At 52.2% G+C, this 16,237-nt stretch overlaps 2 protein-coding genes across 8 annotated transcripts; one reads left to right on the forward strand and one right to left on the reverse strand.

Annotated features, from left to right (window-relative positions):
- Positions 1-4,418, reverse strand: IRF3 (interferon regulatory factor 3). 2 transcript variants are annotated; one of them, XM_082607180.1, is made up of 8 exons: positions 4,341-4,418; positions 4,062-4,234; positions 3,217-3,388; positions 3,060-3,130; positions 2,226-2,412; positions 1,743-2,123; positions 739-870; positions 1-231 (listed from the first exon to the last, which is right to left on the reverse strand). In XM_082607180.1, the coding sequence occupies exons 1-8, from the start codon at positions 4,378-4,380 to the stop codon at positions 140-142; spliced, it is 1,248 nt and encodes a 415-aa protein (XP_082463306.1). In that variant the 5' UTR covers positions 4,381-4,418; the 3' UTR covers positions 1-139. The 2 variants fall into 2 exon arrangements, with proteins under 2 accessions (XP_082463306.1, XP_082463305.1); XM_082607179.1 differs by having other exon boundaries at positions 739-854; positions 4,341-4,417.
- Positions 4,419-4,988: 570 nt separating this feature from the next.
- Positions 4,989-11,332, forward strand: BCL2L12 (BCL2 like 12). Of its 6 annotated transcripts, none has more exons than XM_082607192.1 (8): positions 5,540-5,640; positions 5,789-5,875; positions 6,319-6,433; positions 6,650-6,792; positions 7,868-7,954; positions 8,042-8,133; positions 8,965-9,252; positions 11,118-11,332. In XM_082607192.1, the coding sequence occupies exons 3-8, from the start codon at positions 6,327-6,329 to the stop codon at positions 11,166-11,168; spliced, it is 768 nt and encodes a 255-aa protein (XP_082463318.1). In that variant the 5' UTR covers positions 5,540-5,640; positions 5,789-5,875; positions 6,319-6,326; the 3' UTR covers positions 11,169-11,332. The 6 variants fall into 6 exon arrangements, with proteins under 6 accessions (XP_082463316.1, XP_082463321.1, XP_082463318.1 ...); XM_082607193.1 differs by having other exon boundaries at positions 5,792-5,875; XM_082607190.1 differs by lacking the exons at positions 5,540-5,640; positions 5,789-5,875 and adding an exon at positions 4,989-5,415.
- Positions 11,333-16,237: the final 4,905 nt, after the last annotated feature.

Here is a 16,237-nt window from a genome sequence, read left to right on the forward strand (position 1 = left end):
ACCATGGCCGGAACCAGTTTATTGGTCGAGGTGGAAGGTGAGGGCTCAGGCCTCCCCAGTGACCTAGAAGTCCATGTCCTCGACCAGGTCCTGGAGGTAGGCCTTGTACTGGTCTGAGGTGAGGGAGAGTGGGTGGCTGTTAGAAATATGAAGGTCCACAGTGTTCTCCAGGGAGGAGGCACCCCCTACCCGCGCCATGTCTAGCAGGGCTCTGAGGCACATGGGGACAACCTGAGGGAGGTGGGGGAGAAACAGTCAGGGGAAGCACCCAGCACCATCTCTTGGGGATGGGGTGAGTAGACTACAATTCCCAACAGCCCCCACTGTAACCCAGGATGAACCGTTAGGCCCAGGGCTGCGGGGCGTTAACAGTCTTCCCCATATTCACCACCAAGGGAGGCAGTAAATGGTTCTTAAGGCTGAGGCTGCTGAGGGGTTCCTGGAAGCTAGAGCTGAGCAGCTTGTGCGCAGAAGGACTCCTGGGAGCTGTAGTACCCCACACAGGCCGCTAGGACTTGTAGTCCACCAGCTTCCACATGGTTGGGAGAACGCAAATACAGGCTTTGGGGGTGAGGCCGTGGGAGGGACACCAGAGGCTCCTGAGGAGGAACTGGTACTTTCAGAGACTCTTAGGAGTTGTAGTTTCTCCGAGGGGACTGTGGGAGTTGTAGTTCCCAGAAGCAACCTCCTCCCTTTTAGCATCTACCCCTCAGCTCCAGGAGCCTGGGGCTGCAGTACCTTGACCATCACGAGCCTCTTGATCCATGGTTGGTCCTGGGGCCATGACTGCCCCACGCAGAACCAGAGGGTGTAGCGTGGTGAGCGTCTGCTTCCTTCGATGAAGGCAATCAGATCTGGGGGCCCAGGAACCTAGTCAGGGATGGGAAGAAGACCTCTACCTGCCCCTCCCTGCTCCCCCAAAACCTCAGTAACATCCTCATCTTCTTCTCTGATCTAAAACTCAACATATCTCTGCCACCATGACCAGGGGGCTGTTGATTTGGGGAAAGTCACTCCAGTTCTGGCACAGCTGAAATGCTCCTCCTCCCTTCCATCAGGCCTGGGCTGGAAGGTAGGCCTCCACACACACCTCCCGGAGCCTCAGCATTTGGATGGGGAAACAGGCCCAGGAGGGGAGTCCGCTCCCCCAAGGATGCTCAGTGATTCTGGAGTATAACGTGGTTGGTGGTTACTGCTCTTTAACCCTTCAAGGCCATGCCGTCCAATATGTAGCCATTAGCCACCGTGGCTATTTAAGTTTTAATTGTATCTAATTAAAATCAAATAAAACTTTAAAAACTCACTTCCTCATTTGCACTCACCTCATCTAAGTACTCAGTAGCCACATGTAGCTAGTGGATACCATATTGGGCAGTGGAAATACAGAGCGTTTGCATCATTGCAGAAAGGTCTGTTTGGAGAGCACAGCCCTAAAGGATTTCTTTCTCCTGCATCTGTCTTTCCACCATAATTGTAATAAATGATAACGACTATGGCAGCTAATTCCCTGAAGCACCTTCTGTACGCGGGGCCCTGTGCCTCCTGCCAGCTCCAGGCAGGTGAGAGAGAGGAGACAGTCCTCAGACTCCACAGGTTCAGAGCAGTCCAGTCCTTCTCCTCACAGGTTCAACCACGAGCAGAGCAGCAGGGTCTGAATTCGATCCCAAACCTCCTGACCCCAGAGTTTTTAACCACCGTTGCCTGCCGTTTCCACAGCAGAGCTAAGGCCCCGCCTCACTCACCTGCTATGAAGGGCCCCATGTTGAACACGCCTCCTTCCCTGTCCTTGGGCACCTCACCATCAGGCCTGTGACCACTGTTGGGGAGGAGTTCCTCGCCCACGGCCCAGTACACGTGGCAGTGCCCCAGCCTCTGGGCCCAGAGCCACTGCCCAGCCCTCCACAGAGCCAGTCCCCCGCCCAGGCAGCTCAGCACCCGCTGCACGTAGTCTGTCACTCCCCTGTCTGTCAGGGACGCCGCGGGGTCTGGCAGTCTTATTGGCTGCCCAGGCAGCGTCCTGTCCCCTGCTTCTGATCCCACCAGCCGCAGGCCCCCCGGGCAGAAGACAGTCTGCTGGAAGACTTGGCAGCCCCGGTAGAAGACGGTCACCTCGAACTCCCACTCTGAGCAGCAGCAGCAGTAATGTGAAGGGGAGAGAGAATGAGGGCACGTCAGGGGGCTTACGGCCCAGCCCTAACCCCTCCCACCCCACAGCTGGCGCTCACCTTCCTCGCTCACCAACAGCTGCTTCAGTGGGTTTTCAGGGAGTCCCGGCTTTGGGCAAGGAGCAGGGACATCTAAATTGGGGCTCAGCAAGAGCTGAGGGGGGTTCTCAGGGGCCATGGTCAGACTTGAGGGCCCTCCATCTGGGGCCAAGTCCATGTCACTCAGTAACTTCTCCAGAATGTCTTCCTGGAGAGAAAAAAAAAAAAAGGATCCAGGTATTTCCACAGCCTTTTCTGGAGACTTCCCATGGACCAAGCTTTGTGCTCAGCAATGTGGGGACCCATTGAGGAGACAGACCTGAGCTTTGCCCTCAAGGGGCTTCTAACCTGGGGCACAGACAGTAAAGTATGTACAGCTTTGATGTATGCCGGGCACTACAGTGGCCCGAGGGGAGCAGCTAATTCCACCCAAGGATCTGGCTCTCTGCAAGCAAGACCTGGGCAGAGAGGGCTGGGAAGAATTTCAGAGGGGACTTCCCCTGGCACAGACATCAGCAAGATCAAGGAGAGAGAGGTTCTGAGTTCCCCAAACGCTGAGAGAACCCTGCACAGGGAGGAAAGCTATTAAATCCTAGAAAGGTGGATTAGGCCCTTGAATGCCTGCTGAAAGCTTTGAATTTTCTCCTGAGGATGCTGGGAAGCCATAGAGGGCTGTGGGCAGGGGGTGGGGGGACAGGGTCAGCACTGAGTCAGGTTGGGGACAGACTGCAGGGGACAGAATGGAGCCTGGGGTGATGGTCCAGGGGAAGAAGATGAGGCCTGAATAGGCCCATGAGGATGCAGAGAGGGGATGGGGCAGACACTGAGAGCAGGATGGTCGGGGCGCATTCTTACCTGGATATCAGAGGTACTGCATCTGCCATTGGTGTCTAGAGAGGTGTCTGGCTCAGGTAAGTCCCCAACTCCTGTGGAGAAAGGTGGGGAGTGGAGTGGGGGCGCTGGGGACACTCGAAATCCCATCCCTCTAAGTGAAGCCTCACTTCCAGCACACCTGAGGTCACAAACTCATAGATCTTGTGCGGGTTGTGGGGGTCCTTGCTGTGGTCCTCTGCTAAACGCAACGCTTCCTTCCGGTTCAGGGCGGACCGGAAATTCCTCTTCCAGGCGGGCAAGTCCGGCTTATCCTTCCCAGGAGTGTAGGCACCACTGGCCTCAGCCCAGGCCTAGGGGACCAGTGGTACCAAGATAGTGGAGAGGATGACTTAGACCTTGCCCCAGGGGTCCCAACCCTGTCTCCTCTTGTCCTAACACCGTCCTCCCCCCGACACGTTCTAACTTGGCAAGGTTCCATCCCCAAACTCTCAGATTCTCTGCGCCCCGAACCCCCCTACCACCACCCTTCAAAAACCTTTGCTTTCTAAGCCAGCCTTCCAGGTCCTAATGGGTGTCTAACTCTGCCACCAACCTGCCCCAGGACACCCTCTGTAATAACCCCGCCCCCTCGCACTCTAACTCGGCTTACCACCACCGGTGTATCCTAATTTGGTGGTAAGAAACCTCAGCTTCAGGGCCAAGTCTCGCCTCTTAATATTCCAAGACCGGCTCCCAGAAATTCTACAACCAAGAGCCCCACCCCGGGGGCCCCGAACTCCCCAGGATGCATTTCCTTCACTTTCCCGATTCTGTTACCGGAACCTGCCAGCTCTAATCCTGACTGCTCTCCGACACCAGTCCGTGGATCCTACTAACTAAACCCCTTCCCGTTCTAACTCCACCCACCTCAGTCTGTCAGAATGACAGCAGGCCTCTCCATGCCTCCTAATCCCGCCTTCTCGGCCCCGCCCCCTCGGAGTCCACCCCGCCCCTCGGGGTCCACCCGGCCCGGCGCGGCCGCACCTGGAAAATGCCGAAGTCCTCCAGCTGGGCATCCTGCCGCAAGCCATGCTTCCAAGGGATGCGGAAGCGCGTGCGGCTCTCATCCAGCCAGGCCACGCCCTCCAGCTGCCCCTGGTCCAGCTGAGATACCAGCCAGGGCAGGATGCGAGGCTTTTGTGTTCCCATGGTCCGGCCTGCGCGCAGAGAACAGGTCCTAGGTACAGGCGGCCTCCCAGGCCCACCCCGTGCGGGGGTTCCGCACCCAGACCTCCCTCACCGGCCACGGCGCAGGTCTCTCACCTATATTTTCCCGGGATACAAACAGGAGACCTTCTCCCATCCTCCAGCGAGGCTCTCTAATTCAGCGAGAACTCCCTCCCAAGCCCATTTTACACCCCCCCCCCTTTCCCCAGCTTCTTCTGTGTAGATACCTCTACCTCCCTCAGTTGCGCCCGTGTACACCTTCCCTCTTCCATCGAAAGCCCGTCCTTCCCCCATCACCGAAGGCAGGTACTCCCACTTCCAGGGTAGAGCCCTCCCTCTAGTTATTGCAATACAGACACTAGTGACCTGTAGACCGCTACCTCCCGCAGTTATCCCCTCACCCATTCCTACCGTAGACCATCCACAATCCCTCCCAAACAGACAGCCTCCCTCCTCCAGGGCACGTCCCCACTTTCTAGAGTGGACTGCCTCCCATTCTCACAGTCCGTCCATCTCTCCCCTAGATCCCCCAGTGTAGACGCCTCCTCTCCCCTCCTCTCCGCTACTTCTTCTAGGTTTGCTTTTTTTTTACAGCCGATCTCGGCGGCAGTCATTGCTTCACTTTTATCTTTTTTGCTTCACTTTCCCCCAGACTACACAACCGCCCTTCTCCACTGTCAGGGTAGACACATCCTTTCTCCGATTCCTCACCTCTGGACGCCACCTACTCCCCAATTACCTACGTTTCCTATGTGGTCGGTTGGGGCGCGCACAGTGCTCCAGCCACGCCTGTCTTTGGGGTCTCGTACCTCTCGAACTCAGCTGCACACCCCACTTCCGGTCAGCTGAGCTTTAGAGGTGGGGCTTCCTTTTCTATTGATTTCCTGAAATAAAAACGACTTCACCGTCGTTTGGGTGACTCCAAAACGAAAGAGGTTGCTCGGGGGGCTTCCCTGGTGGCGCAGTGGTTGAGAGTCCGCCTGGCGATGCAGGGGACACGGGTTCGTGCCCCGGTCCGGGAGGATCCCACATGCCGCGGAGCGGCTGGGCCCGTGAGCCATGGCCGCTGGGCGTGCGCGTCCAGAGCCTGTGCTCCGCAACGAGAGAGACCCCAACAGTGAGAGACCCGCGTACCGCCAAAAAAAAAAAAAAAAAAAAAAAAGGCTGCTCGGTAAGGGCGGGCGTCGCCCCCCAACCCCATGCCCTTTTTAGGCCTTCCGACCGCGGGCATGCTGGGAACGTCACATGCAAATTAGGCGGGACCCAACGCTCCTCCCCTCTACGTTTGGGCCGTCACCAACCCGACCCAGTGCGCAGGCGCGGGAAAGTTGAACTAAGAAAAGAAAGTTTATAGAAGTTCAGTGGAGGAGGTGGCGGCGGCGGGGCCCGGGACCAGGTGAGCGGGACGTTAGCGAGGGCTAGGTGAGGAGGAAAGTAGAGGGAGCCGGGATCCAGGAGGGGGCAACTCAGTCCCGCTTCTCCGACATGCGAGTGTCCTGGGTCCCCCAAATTCTAGCCTCAGAGAGTGGAACTACCCCTCCCAGCAGGCTGCGCGGCGAACCAGTAGCGGACGGAGGGGAATGTTTGCTATGAAGCCTGCTGGGATTGGTAGTTCTCGACTCTCTACGGACGTGAGCAGCTTGGCATATACCTTCAGAATCAAGAAGTCTCCAAGCCCCCTTCTCCCTCGGGGACTCAGAAGTCTGAGGCCCCCGCCCCCTTCTCTCTTAGACTCAAGAGTTCACACCCCCAGCCCCCTTCTCCGAAAACTCAAGAGTCCAGGCCCCCAGCCGCTCCTCCCTTAGACCCAAGAATCTGGATCCCCAGCCTTCTCCTCTCCCAGGATCAAGGTGTCTTCCTCCTCATCCCTCTTCTCCATCTGGAGACTTAAGCGTCTGGGCCCCCAGACCCCCAACTCCCGTAAAGGACCTGGGAATGCAGACCCTCAGCCCCTTCCCTCTGTGGGGACTCACAAGTCCTGGCTCCCTCCTCATTCGGGGACTAGGAATTTGGGTCCCCAGCCTCTACTTCCCGCTGAACCCTGGAGCGCATCCTCCAGCTCCCTCTCTCACAGGTGCCCCCATGGCAGGCTCGGAAGAGCTGGGGCTCCGAGAGGACACACTGAGAGTCCTAGCTGCCTTCCTAAGGCGGGGTGAGGCTGCGGGGTCTCCCATTCCGACCCCACCCAGGTAAGAGGAGTTGCCCTCCTCCCTCAGGGAACGGCATTTGTGCTGGGCCCCTCTCCAACCCTTGCTCCTGGACTCAGTCTGTCTCCTTTCCCCCCGCTCTTTATATCTGGCTCCACTCCTTGTCCTGGGGGTTGCAGGGAAAGGCCCTCAGTGGGAGAACAAAGGGACTGCTTGCAAAGGGTCTTTGGGGTCACTCTCTGAGGTCCCCTTTCCCAGGAGCCCTGCCCAAGAGGAGCCAACAGACTTCCTGAGCCGCCTTCGAAGATGTCTTCCCTGCTCCCTGCGGCGAGGAGCAGTTCCCCCTGAGTCCCCTCGGCCTTGCTCCCTGCCCCTCCAGCCATGCTATGGTTCAGAGCCTGGTAAGAGATTTCCCTCGATCACCCAAGAACTGGCAGCTTTGATTCTTAAAGCATAGAGAGGATAAGGAACTAGTTCAAGACCACTCAGCTAAGGGGGTAGCTGTGGGGGATCTCCAGCACCTACCCTCACCCCTGACCCCCAGTTGGTTTACTATCTGTCAATTCTGTGAGCAGCCTTCAGGAGGGCTTTTGGTGCCTTTCTTTCCTTCTTTCCTTTTTTTTTTTTTTTAACATCTTTATTGGAGTGTAATTGCTTTACAATCGTGTGTTAGTTTCTGCTGTATAACAAAGTGAATCAGCTATACATATACATATGTCCCCATATCCCCTCCCTCTTGCGTCTCCCTCCCACCCTCCCTATCCCACCCCTCTAGGTGGACACAAAGCACCGAGCTGATCTCCCTGTGCTGTGCGGCTGCTTCCCACTAGCTATCTGTTTTACATTTGGTAGTGTATATATGTCCATGCCACTCTCTCACTTCGTTTTGGTGTCTTTCTATTTGTTATCTCTCTTTCCACACATGCTTCCTTGCCCCTAAGACTTTTGTAGACACCAGTACCCCCAATAGGGAGGCAGGAAACCTGATTTCCAGTCACAGTTCCCTGGCTGTTTTGGTTACATGAATCCTTTTCTCCAGTAGCAAAGTAGGAATGGGGGTGTGTGTGTGGATACTGGACTTGATCAAGAGTGACCAGTAGGTTTCTTCTCATATGTGATACTGGATAGACAAGCAATGGCTACTGAGAGTGCTCGCTTGGAGAGGATTTCACAGCTGGGGAGAAGAGTTCTGTGATGAGTTGTTGCCTGAAATGGGCAAGGGATAGAGTGGTAATAGCTGGAGTGCCATGTGTTTGCCTTCCTTAGATGGGATAATCTTCAAGGTCCAGTTCGGCTCAAACTTTCAAAGTCCAGTTTGGGGAAAAGTAAAAGGGTCTTTCACCAAGTTTGCTCACTGGGCCTCAATTTATCCCATTCTGAAATGGAACTCATTGCTACCTGGCAAGGTGGTTGGGAGGAGAGAATCCCTAAGTTCCTTATGTCCTGAAGATCCATCATTGGCTCTTTTCAACCCAGGCCCAGCTACTCCAGATTTCTATGCCCTGGTGGCCCAGCGGCTGGAACAGCTGGTCCAAGAGCAACTGAAATCCCCACCTAGCCCAGGTGAGGTGCAGAAGGGCCCTGGAGAAGGATGAGGGTAGAAGGGTCACCAGGGTTCTGCCCCCAGCCACATTCTCTTCTGCCCCCCAGAATTACAGGGTCACGCACCCACAGAGAAGGAAGCCCTGCTGCGAAAGCTGGTGGCCTTGCTTGAGGAAGAGGCAGAAGTCATCAACCAGAAGGTGATGGGTGGTCTGTTCCATCCCTTAGCTAGGATAGGAGGTGCGGCATGGTTCCGCGCTGGGACCTGAACCTGGATCTGCATTCTTATTGGATGGTCAGGTGGGGAGAAAGTGGGACAAGGCTTCAGTGAAGGGGTGAGTGACAGGTAAGCCAGGGCAATACTTTAAATTAGTGACTTCTTTGATCGTCAAAGGGGCGTGGCCTGAAGGCAGAGGGGTGTGGCCACCAGAAACTGTTCTAGGAAGGAGATTGGACGAGGTGAGGCGGTAAGGGAATGTATGGTGATGGGAAAGGGAGGAGGGGGTAGCTTGAAGACAGCTGTCTAAAATCTGAAGCCCTGATTGACTATATGGGGACGTTGATTAGAACATGGGGGAAATGGACTGCCGGAGGGAGTGTGGCTTGTGACTCTGTCCTGGAATCAGGTTGGGTCAGGAGCTTGGGTAAAGTGTATGGCCTTATAATATTCATTGTCTGGTAGAAGGCAAGGTTGCCGTAGTCACTGGCTTGGCCTTCGGGAAGCCCACAGGGGCGTGGCTAGAATGTTAGCATGCTAGAACACAGCTAATACAGGGCTTGGTCCGATTGGCTGTCGAGGCCTTGGCAGGGGCGTGGCTTGGCTTCTCCGGTTCTAGGCCATCTTGCTGTGAGTAGTTTGGCCGAGATCATATAGTCTCGTTTGTGATTGGCAGATGTGCTGGATAGGGGCGTGGCTTAGGGCGTCAGTTGTATCTACAGCCCGCTTGAAGCCACGCCTCCCAGCCTTCCATTGGCTGGCTGCGAGGGTGTGACTGAGGCAGACCCTGCCTCTTCCCCTCCCCGCCCCACAGCTGGCCTCAGACCCCGCCCTGCGGCGCAAGCTGGCCCGCCTCTCCGCCGGTTCCTTCAGCCGCCTAGTGGAGCTCTTCTCTAGCCGGGAGGGCAACCCTCGCCCAAGCCAAGCACGCCCCTCGCTGCCGTGCCCCGGGCCCCCACCGCCTTCCCCGGAGCCTCTGGCCCGTCTGGCCCTGGCCATGGAGCTGAGCCGGCGCGTGGCCAGGCTGGGGGGCACCCTGGCCGGTCTCAGCGTAGAGCACGTGCACAGCTTTGCGCCCTGGATCCAGGCCCACGGGGGCTGGGTAAGCCTCTAAAGCCTCTCTGGGCTTCCCTTTACCTAACTGTAATTGTAATTGTATGTGTGTGTATTGGGGGTGGGCGGGTGGGCGGGGAGGCTCTTAGGCTTCCTTTCAGACATCACGTGTGTTCTCCCAGCTCCACCATTCATCCGTTCTGTGTTTACTGAGCACCTAATGTACACGAGGCACTGTAGTGATCAGTGCAGATGCTATGCCCAGCTTAAACCACTCTGGTATACACTAACAGTTATGAGCTAGAAACAAGTTTCCTCATCCGTAAAAGGAGGAGAATTGTATACCTACCTCAAAGGGTTATTGTGAGGATTAAAATGGGATCATCCTTGTAAGTACTTGACATTTATGTGATTATCTGGTGACTGTCTGCCTGTGCAGCACTGCCTGCGGGAATGCCCTTTGCCTGGTATCCCCCTGCCTTGCTTCCTCTGCCGCTCTGCTCAGGTATCACTCTCAGCGAGCCCCTCCCTGATCCCCATGTAAAATCGCAGCCACCTCCACACCATCCCGCCTTACCTTGCTTGCTCACTACTTTAACTCCAGTGCTGGGCTCAGAGCTGCATTAAGCTCCTGGCTGTGTGACCTAGGCAGTTGTCCCCGTCTCCCTGGATACCAGTCTCACGCTGCTCAGTGGGCACCATCTCACTTACCTGCCTCATCACTGCCAGGCTCTCAGAATGTAAGCATTGCTTCATAGACTGGCAGGAGCTGGCTAGGTGCGTTTGAGGAGCAGAGAGACAGCCAGTAGGGCTGGAGCAGGGTGAGTGAGGGGGAGAGGGTGGGAGATGAAAGCAGGAGGGGCGGCCAGATCATGCAAGGCTTTAGGCCTTGTGGTCAAGGTAAGAACTTGCACTTTGACTCAGTGAGCCAGGAGTCCTAGGAGGGCTCAGAGTAGACGGATGCGAGCTGTCTTGGGGGTTACAGGTGCCCTCTGGCGGCCGTATGGAGAATACTGTAGGGGGCAAATACTGTAGCGGGCAAAGACCCAAGGGGGTGACTGGGCTGGTCCAGGGAGAAGGTTAGGGTGGATCAGACCAGGGTCGGGGTAGTAGAGAATTCTGGATTTAATTTGGAGGTAGACCTGACAGATTTTGCTCATGGAGTGGATGGGAGACAGGAGTCAAGGATGATGCCAAAGATGCTGGCCTGAGCAGCTGCAGGGCTACATCTGATGTCCTCTGGGACCAGAAAGAGCAGAGTGGAGGCAAAGGTGGGGAGCAGGTTTGGGGAAGAGGCAGAGGTGATTGGAGGTGGTCCAGTTAAGGGAGAGAAACCCCTGAGACCTCAAAGCAAGATATGACGGGACAGTCGATATTAGTGTCTGTAGCTCAGAGCAGAAGCTGGTTTATTTGTAAAATCATTTTATTTGTTAAGGAATGATAACAGGTAAGCTTGGCCAGGTACTCAGCCAAGTCCTTTAGTAGAATGATCCCATTAAAATCCCACAACAACCTTATGGGATTCGATTATTATCCTGGTTTTATGGAGACTGAGGGAAAGTCCCTTATGCAGGGTGGGGGATTGGAATTAGGGCTTTAACACAAAGCCAGGGCTCTTTATCATTAAAGCTCCAGGACCCTGTTTGTTCCCCTTCTTTGAGTCTCTGTCCACCCCCTCTGGGGCTCCGTCTCCCCCCGCCCCTTCTAGGACTCTGTTCCCATCCACCCCAAGTCTCTGAGCCTTTCTTGGGGTCTCCATCCCTCATCCCTGTCCACCTCTCCCTGGGTCTCTTTCCCCTCCCCCTCTCTGGTTCCTTGCCTTCCCCGTCTCTGCTCTCACTGGGCTGGTGTGGATGCTGCTGTGAGTGGAGGATGCCTCTCTGCTCATGGGGCTCTGCCACTTTTCCCTTCCAGGGGGGCATCCTGGCAGTTTCACCTGTGGACTTGAACTTACCCCTGGACTGAGCTTTTCCTCAGAAGCTGCTACAAGATTGGACCTCACGTCCCTGCACTCTTTTTCCAAGCCTTCCTATTCCACTCAGGGCTGTGGGGTGGTGCCCACCCTCTCTGTTTTTGCCAAAAAAAAAGTTGAAAATGTTTTGACATTAAAAACTTTTAAAAGTATTTAATGATTTGTCCTTTCACTCAAGAACTAAAGTTCTAAGTAGAGGAGATTTGGTTCGGAGACCTCTCTGGTTTATAAATTGAGGAAAGAACCAATTCATTCATTCTAGAAATACTTATTTGGGGCACCTACAAGCACCTGTCACCTAAATATACAGCATATTTCAGAATACCTGTAAATATGATTCCAGCTAATTATATTTTTCCCCTATTGCATGATTTATTTATTCCAGCTAATCCTGTGTTGATAGTCCTGGAGTCTTTCTAGCTATTTCCAGAAGAAAGCTATGATCTTTCTTCACAAGACATCCAGAACACCACCCTCTTCTCATTTTTCTCTTCACACAGCTCCTTCTGAGCCTTTTTTGCTGGTTTCTCGTCCTCTGCCTGTCCGCCAGAAATTTGTCACCTTTTTAGGGCTATCACCCCCTTCACCGAATTAGGTTTGTAAATGCCTAAAATGAAACGCACAGGATCACAAAGGAAGCCAATTACAGTCGAGCCTCAGTATTCACGGATTCTGTATTTTTCGAATTCGCCTACTCGCGGACATTTATTTGTAGTCCACAAACTAATACTGACGTGCTTTCGCAGTTGTTGGCAGGCGTGCTTGTGTTCAGAGCAGCAAAGGATCTGACTCGCTCGATGGGCACCTTTCAGCTCAGATCAGGCGAGGCAACTGTGCCTTCTTCTTTCAGGTCTCACGCTGTATACAAGCGTCCTTTCTGCAGTCTATTTAGTGCCACATTTTTCACATTTCTGTGCTTTTTTGTGGTGATTTCGCTGTTTAAAAGGGCCCCAAGCGTAGCGTTGGAGTGCTGGCTAGCGTTCCTAAGTGCACGAAGGCTGCGATGTGCCTCAATTAGACAAGCTTCGTTGTAGATAATTTTTGTTACACTGCTGTTGGCTGTGAGATCACTGCGAATGGACCAATTCTATATTAAATAACGTGTCTTTAAACAGAAAACACACAGAAAACCTGATTATATGTTGATGGGTTGGCAAAAGTGTTGTGACAAGATGCTCGTGGGAGCCTGACTCTGTATCTCCCCCAGGATCAATGGCTCGGTGTTTGCCAGTTCAGTGTTCACAGCGACTTTATAGGACGTAACTAGCACAAATAATAAGAATCGAGTGTATGTGGAAATAAAACTTTCAAGATTTTTTAAAAAATATTTATTTATTTTATTTGGTTGCACCGGGTCTGTAGTGTGGCAGGCGGGCTCCTTAGTTGCGGCACGCAGGCCCCTTAGTTGTGGCATGCATCTGGGATCTCTTTCCCTGACCAGGGATCAAAGCCAGGCCCCTGCATTGGGAACGTGGCCTCTTAACCACTGCGCCACCAGGGAAGTCCCAAAGCTTTCAAGATTAATATAAAAATTAGTGGCCTAATAATAGGCATGCCGGGCTTGGTGGCGCAGTGGTTAAGAATCCGCTTGCCAATGCAGGGGACACGGGTTCGGGCCCTTGTCCGGGAAGATCCCACATGCCACAGAGCAACTAAGCCCGTGCGCCACAACTACTGAGCCTGTGTTCTAGAGCCTGCGAGCCACAACTACTGAGCCCGTGTGCCACAACTACTGAAGGCTGTGTGCCTAGAGCCCGTGCTCTGCAACAAGAGAAGCCACCACAATGAGAAGCCCACACACTGCAATGAAGACCCAATGCAGCCAAAAATAAATAAATAAATTTTAAAATAATAATAATAATAATAGACATGCCTCTTCATTAACACATTCATTAAAAACACCTAGGGTGGGTCTCATAACCATGATTTCTAAATAGAACAGGAATGACATTTAGAGGCAGATTAGTTATTACCGTAACAAGTCATATAAGTTTCGTGGCTTATAATAACACACTAATCTCAGTTTCTCTGGGTCAGGGGCGCAGGTGCAGCTTAGCGGGGTGCTTGGCTCAGGATGTGACTATGCTGCTATCAAGGTTTCAGCTTCAATCTCATCTGAGGCTCGGGGGCCTCTTCCCAGTGCATGTGGTTTTAGCAGGACAATCAGTGTGGCCTCACCTGATTAAGTCAGGCCCACCCAGGAAAATCTCCCTTTTGATGAATTTAAAATTAACCAGTTTGAGGGACTTCCTGGGTGGTCCAGCGGTTAAGACTCTGCTCTCTCAATGCAGGGGGCTCAGGTTCGATCCCTGGTCAGGGAACTAGATCCCGAATGCTGCAACTAAGACCCGGCTCAGCTAAATAAATAAATAAATAAAATAATTAATTAATTAAGAGAATTAACCAATTTGAAGCCTTAATGTCATCCAAAAACTCCCTTCACCCTTGCCATATAAGGTCACCTAATCAAGGGAGTGACATCCATCTCCTTTGTCATATAACCCAACCTACTCCTTGGTATGTAACACCAGGGGGCAGAGATCATGGGGGCCATCTTAGAATCCTGCTCACCACAGAAGTATCTACAGCAACTGTCATGTGACATGCAAATCTCTGTGATTTATATTGCGGAACCAGGCACAGGAGCTAATCCTATTTTGATGTGTTGCCCAAATTCTCAGTTGAAGGAAGGACTGAGTTCCAGTTTAGCAAGAGATGTAAGTTTCTACCATCACAGCTCGTGGACACTTGACTCTCCAGTTTGACTCAGGTCTTCTAGCCACACTTCTTTTCTTTTCTTTTCTTTTCTTTTTTTAATTTTTGGCTGCATTGGGTCTTAGTTGTGGCATGTGGGATCTTCATGGCAGTGCGCGGGCTTCTCTCTAGTTGCAGCATGTGTGTTTTCTCTCTGTAGGTGTGGCACGCAGGCTCCAGAGAGCATGGGCTCTGTAGTTTTGTGGCATGTGGGCTCTCTAGTTGAGGCGCGCGGGCTTAGTTGCCCCACAGCCTGTGGGATCTTAGTTCCCCAACCAGGGATCGAACCTGCATCCCCTGCATTGGAAGGCGGATTCTTTACCACTGGACTGCCTGGGGAGTCCCTCTAACCACACTTCTAATCACACCAACTCCCTGGTGATCTTGTCCATTCCGTGACCTAGTGCGGCAGTGGCCAATAGAAATATAATATGAACCACATGTGTTATTTAGAATACACTAGTAGCCCCATTAAAGCAAAGTAAAAAGTAACAGGTAAATTAATTTTAACAATAACAATTTACCCCATTTATCCAAAATAGAATCATTTCAACATGTAATCAATATAAAAAATATTTATGATATGTTATAGATTCTTTTTTTACGTGAAGTCTTCAGAATCTGGTGTGTGTTTTACAGCCATAGCAAATCTCAGTTGAGACTTGCCATGGTCCATTGCTCAGTTGTCCCATGTGGCTGCCATCTTGGAAAATGCAGAATTTGACTCTGACGACTCCCCCAGTTTTGCCTCCAGCTCAGACTTCTCCCCTGTACTCTGTACCCAATGACATTAGGTTATTTCCTAGTGTTGTAGAGAGTTTGTTACGATTTTTTGTTCTTCATAGCAACACAGAGCAAAAGTAATTGATTGGGTTAAAATGCTTGGAAATCAGAAGAAAAAAAAAAAAGGTAAAAAGAAACAAACACCCTGCTGGAACATTTGGAGAAATAGAAAAGGAAAAAAAAAAAAAAAGATCCATCCAACATACAATTTAGGGGTCAAGACATGGGCTCAGATAACTGATTAATTGGAATTCATCAAAATGAAAAACTCTCTGCTTTTCAAAGGCAACGTTAAGAAAATGAAAAGACAGGTCACCGATTGAGAGAAAAATTTAAAAGTAGATATACCGGGCTTCCCTGGTGGCTCAGTGGTTGGGAATCCGCCTGCCAAGGCAGGGCACACAGGTTCGAGCCCACGAAGATCCAGGAAGATCCCACGTTCCGCGGAGCAACAAACCCCTGTGCCACAACTGCTGAGCCCACGTGCCTGGACGCAGTGCTCCACAACAAGAGTCCACCGTAGTGAGAGGCCCGCGCACCGCAGTGAAGAGTGGCCCCCGCTCGCCACAACTAAAAAGAAAGCCCGCGCGCTGTAGCAACGACCCAAAGCAGCCAAAAATAAGATAAATAAATTAAGGGGGAAAAAAAAAAGTAGATACACCTGACAGAGACCTGTATCCAGAATCTATAAAGAACGTTTATGATTTGTGAATAAGAAATCAACACTGTTTGTAAAAATAGACAAAGACTTGAGCAGACACTTGACAAAAGAAAATATACAAATGGCCAATAAGCACATGAAACCATGCTGAACAACACTGGCCGTCAGAGCAATGCAAGTCACAAACAGGAGATAATCTCTTCATACCTACAAGAGTGATTTAAAAAAAAGTGATTAAAATTATAGACTGATTTTATGACGTGCTGGAGGGGATGTGGAGCACTAGAACTCTCTTGCATCACTGATAGGAATGCAAAATGGTAAAACACCATGGGAAACTTTTGGGCAGTTTCTTACAAACATACACCTAGGGGACTTCCCTGGTGGTCCGGTGGTTAAGACTCGGTGCCTCCACTGCGGGGGCCACGGGTTCGATCCCTGGTCGGGGAAGTAAGATCCTGCACGCCGCATGGCGCAGCCAAAAAACCAACCAAACAAAAACAAAACAAAACAAAAAACCCATACACCTAGCCTATGACCCTGCCATGTGCTCCTAGGTTTACCCAAGGGAAGTGAAACTGTACGTCCACAGAAGGACCCGGACATGATCGTTCATAGCCACTTTATTCATACCAGCCCTATGAAAACCACCCAGATGTCCATCAACAGGAAAGTGTAGTCCATCCATACAGTGGAATACTCCTCAGCAGTAAAAAGGATTGGACAACCATTATATGTGACATGAACGAATCTCAAAGACATGCTGAGGGACAGACACAAAAGAGCACATACTGTATAATTCCATTTGTACGAAATTTTAGAAACGGAAATGCTGCACTATAGTGACACAAAACAGTAAGTGAT

The sequence above is a fragment of the Mesoplodon mirus genome, assembly GCF_964341445.2.
Source record: "Mesoplodon mirus genome assembly, chromosome: 19".
Lineage (NCBI taxonomy): Eukaryota > Metazoa > Chordata > Mammalia > Artiodactyla > Ziphiidae > Mesoplodon > Mesoplodon mirus.

Coding starts and splice junctions, on each gene's coding strand:
- IRF3 (XM_082607179.1), bottom strand. CDS start 4,380: ATGGGAGAAGGTCTCCTGTTTGTATCCCGGGAAAATATAG. Junction 2,413..3,059: donor GCAGTACCTCTGATATCCAG/GTAAGAATGCGC, acceptor TTTTCTCTCCAG/GAAGACATTCTGGAGAAGTT. Junction 2,124..2,225: donor GCTGTTGGTGAGCGAGGAAG/GTGAGCGCCAGC, acceptor GCTGCTGCTCAG/AGTGGGAGTTCGAGGTGACC.
- BCL2L12 (XM_082607190.1), top strand. CDS start 5,304: ATGGCCGCTGGGCGTGCGCGTCCAGAGCCTGTGCTCCGCAACGAGAGA. Junction 6,793..7,867: donor ATGCTATGGTTCAGAGCCTG/GTAAGAGATTTC, acceptor TTTTCAACCCAG/GCCCAGCTACTCCAGATTTC. Junction 9,253..11,117: donor TCCAGGCCCACGGGGGCTGG/GTAAGCCTCTAA, acceptor TTTCCCTTCCAG/GGGGGCATCCTGGCAGTTTC.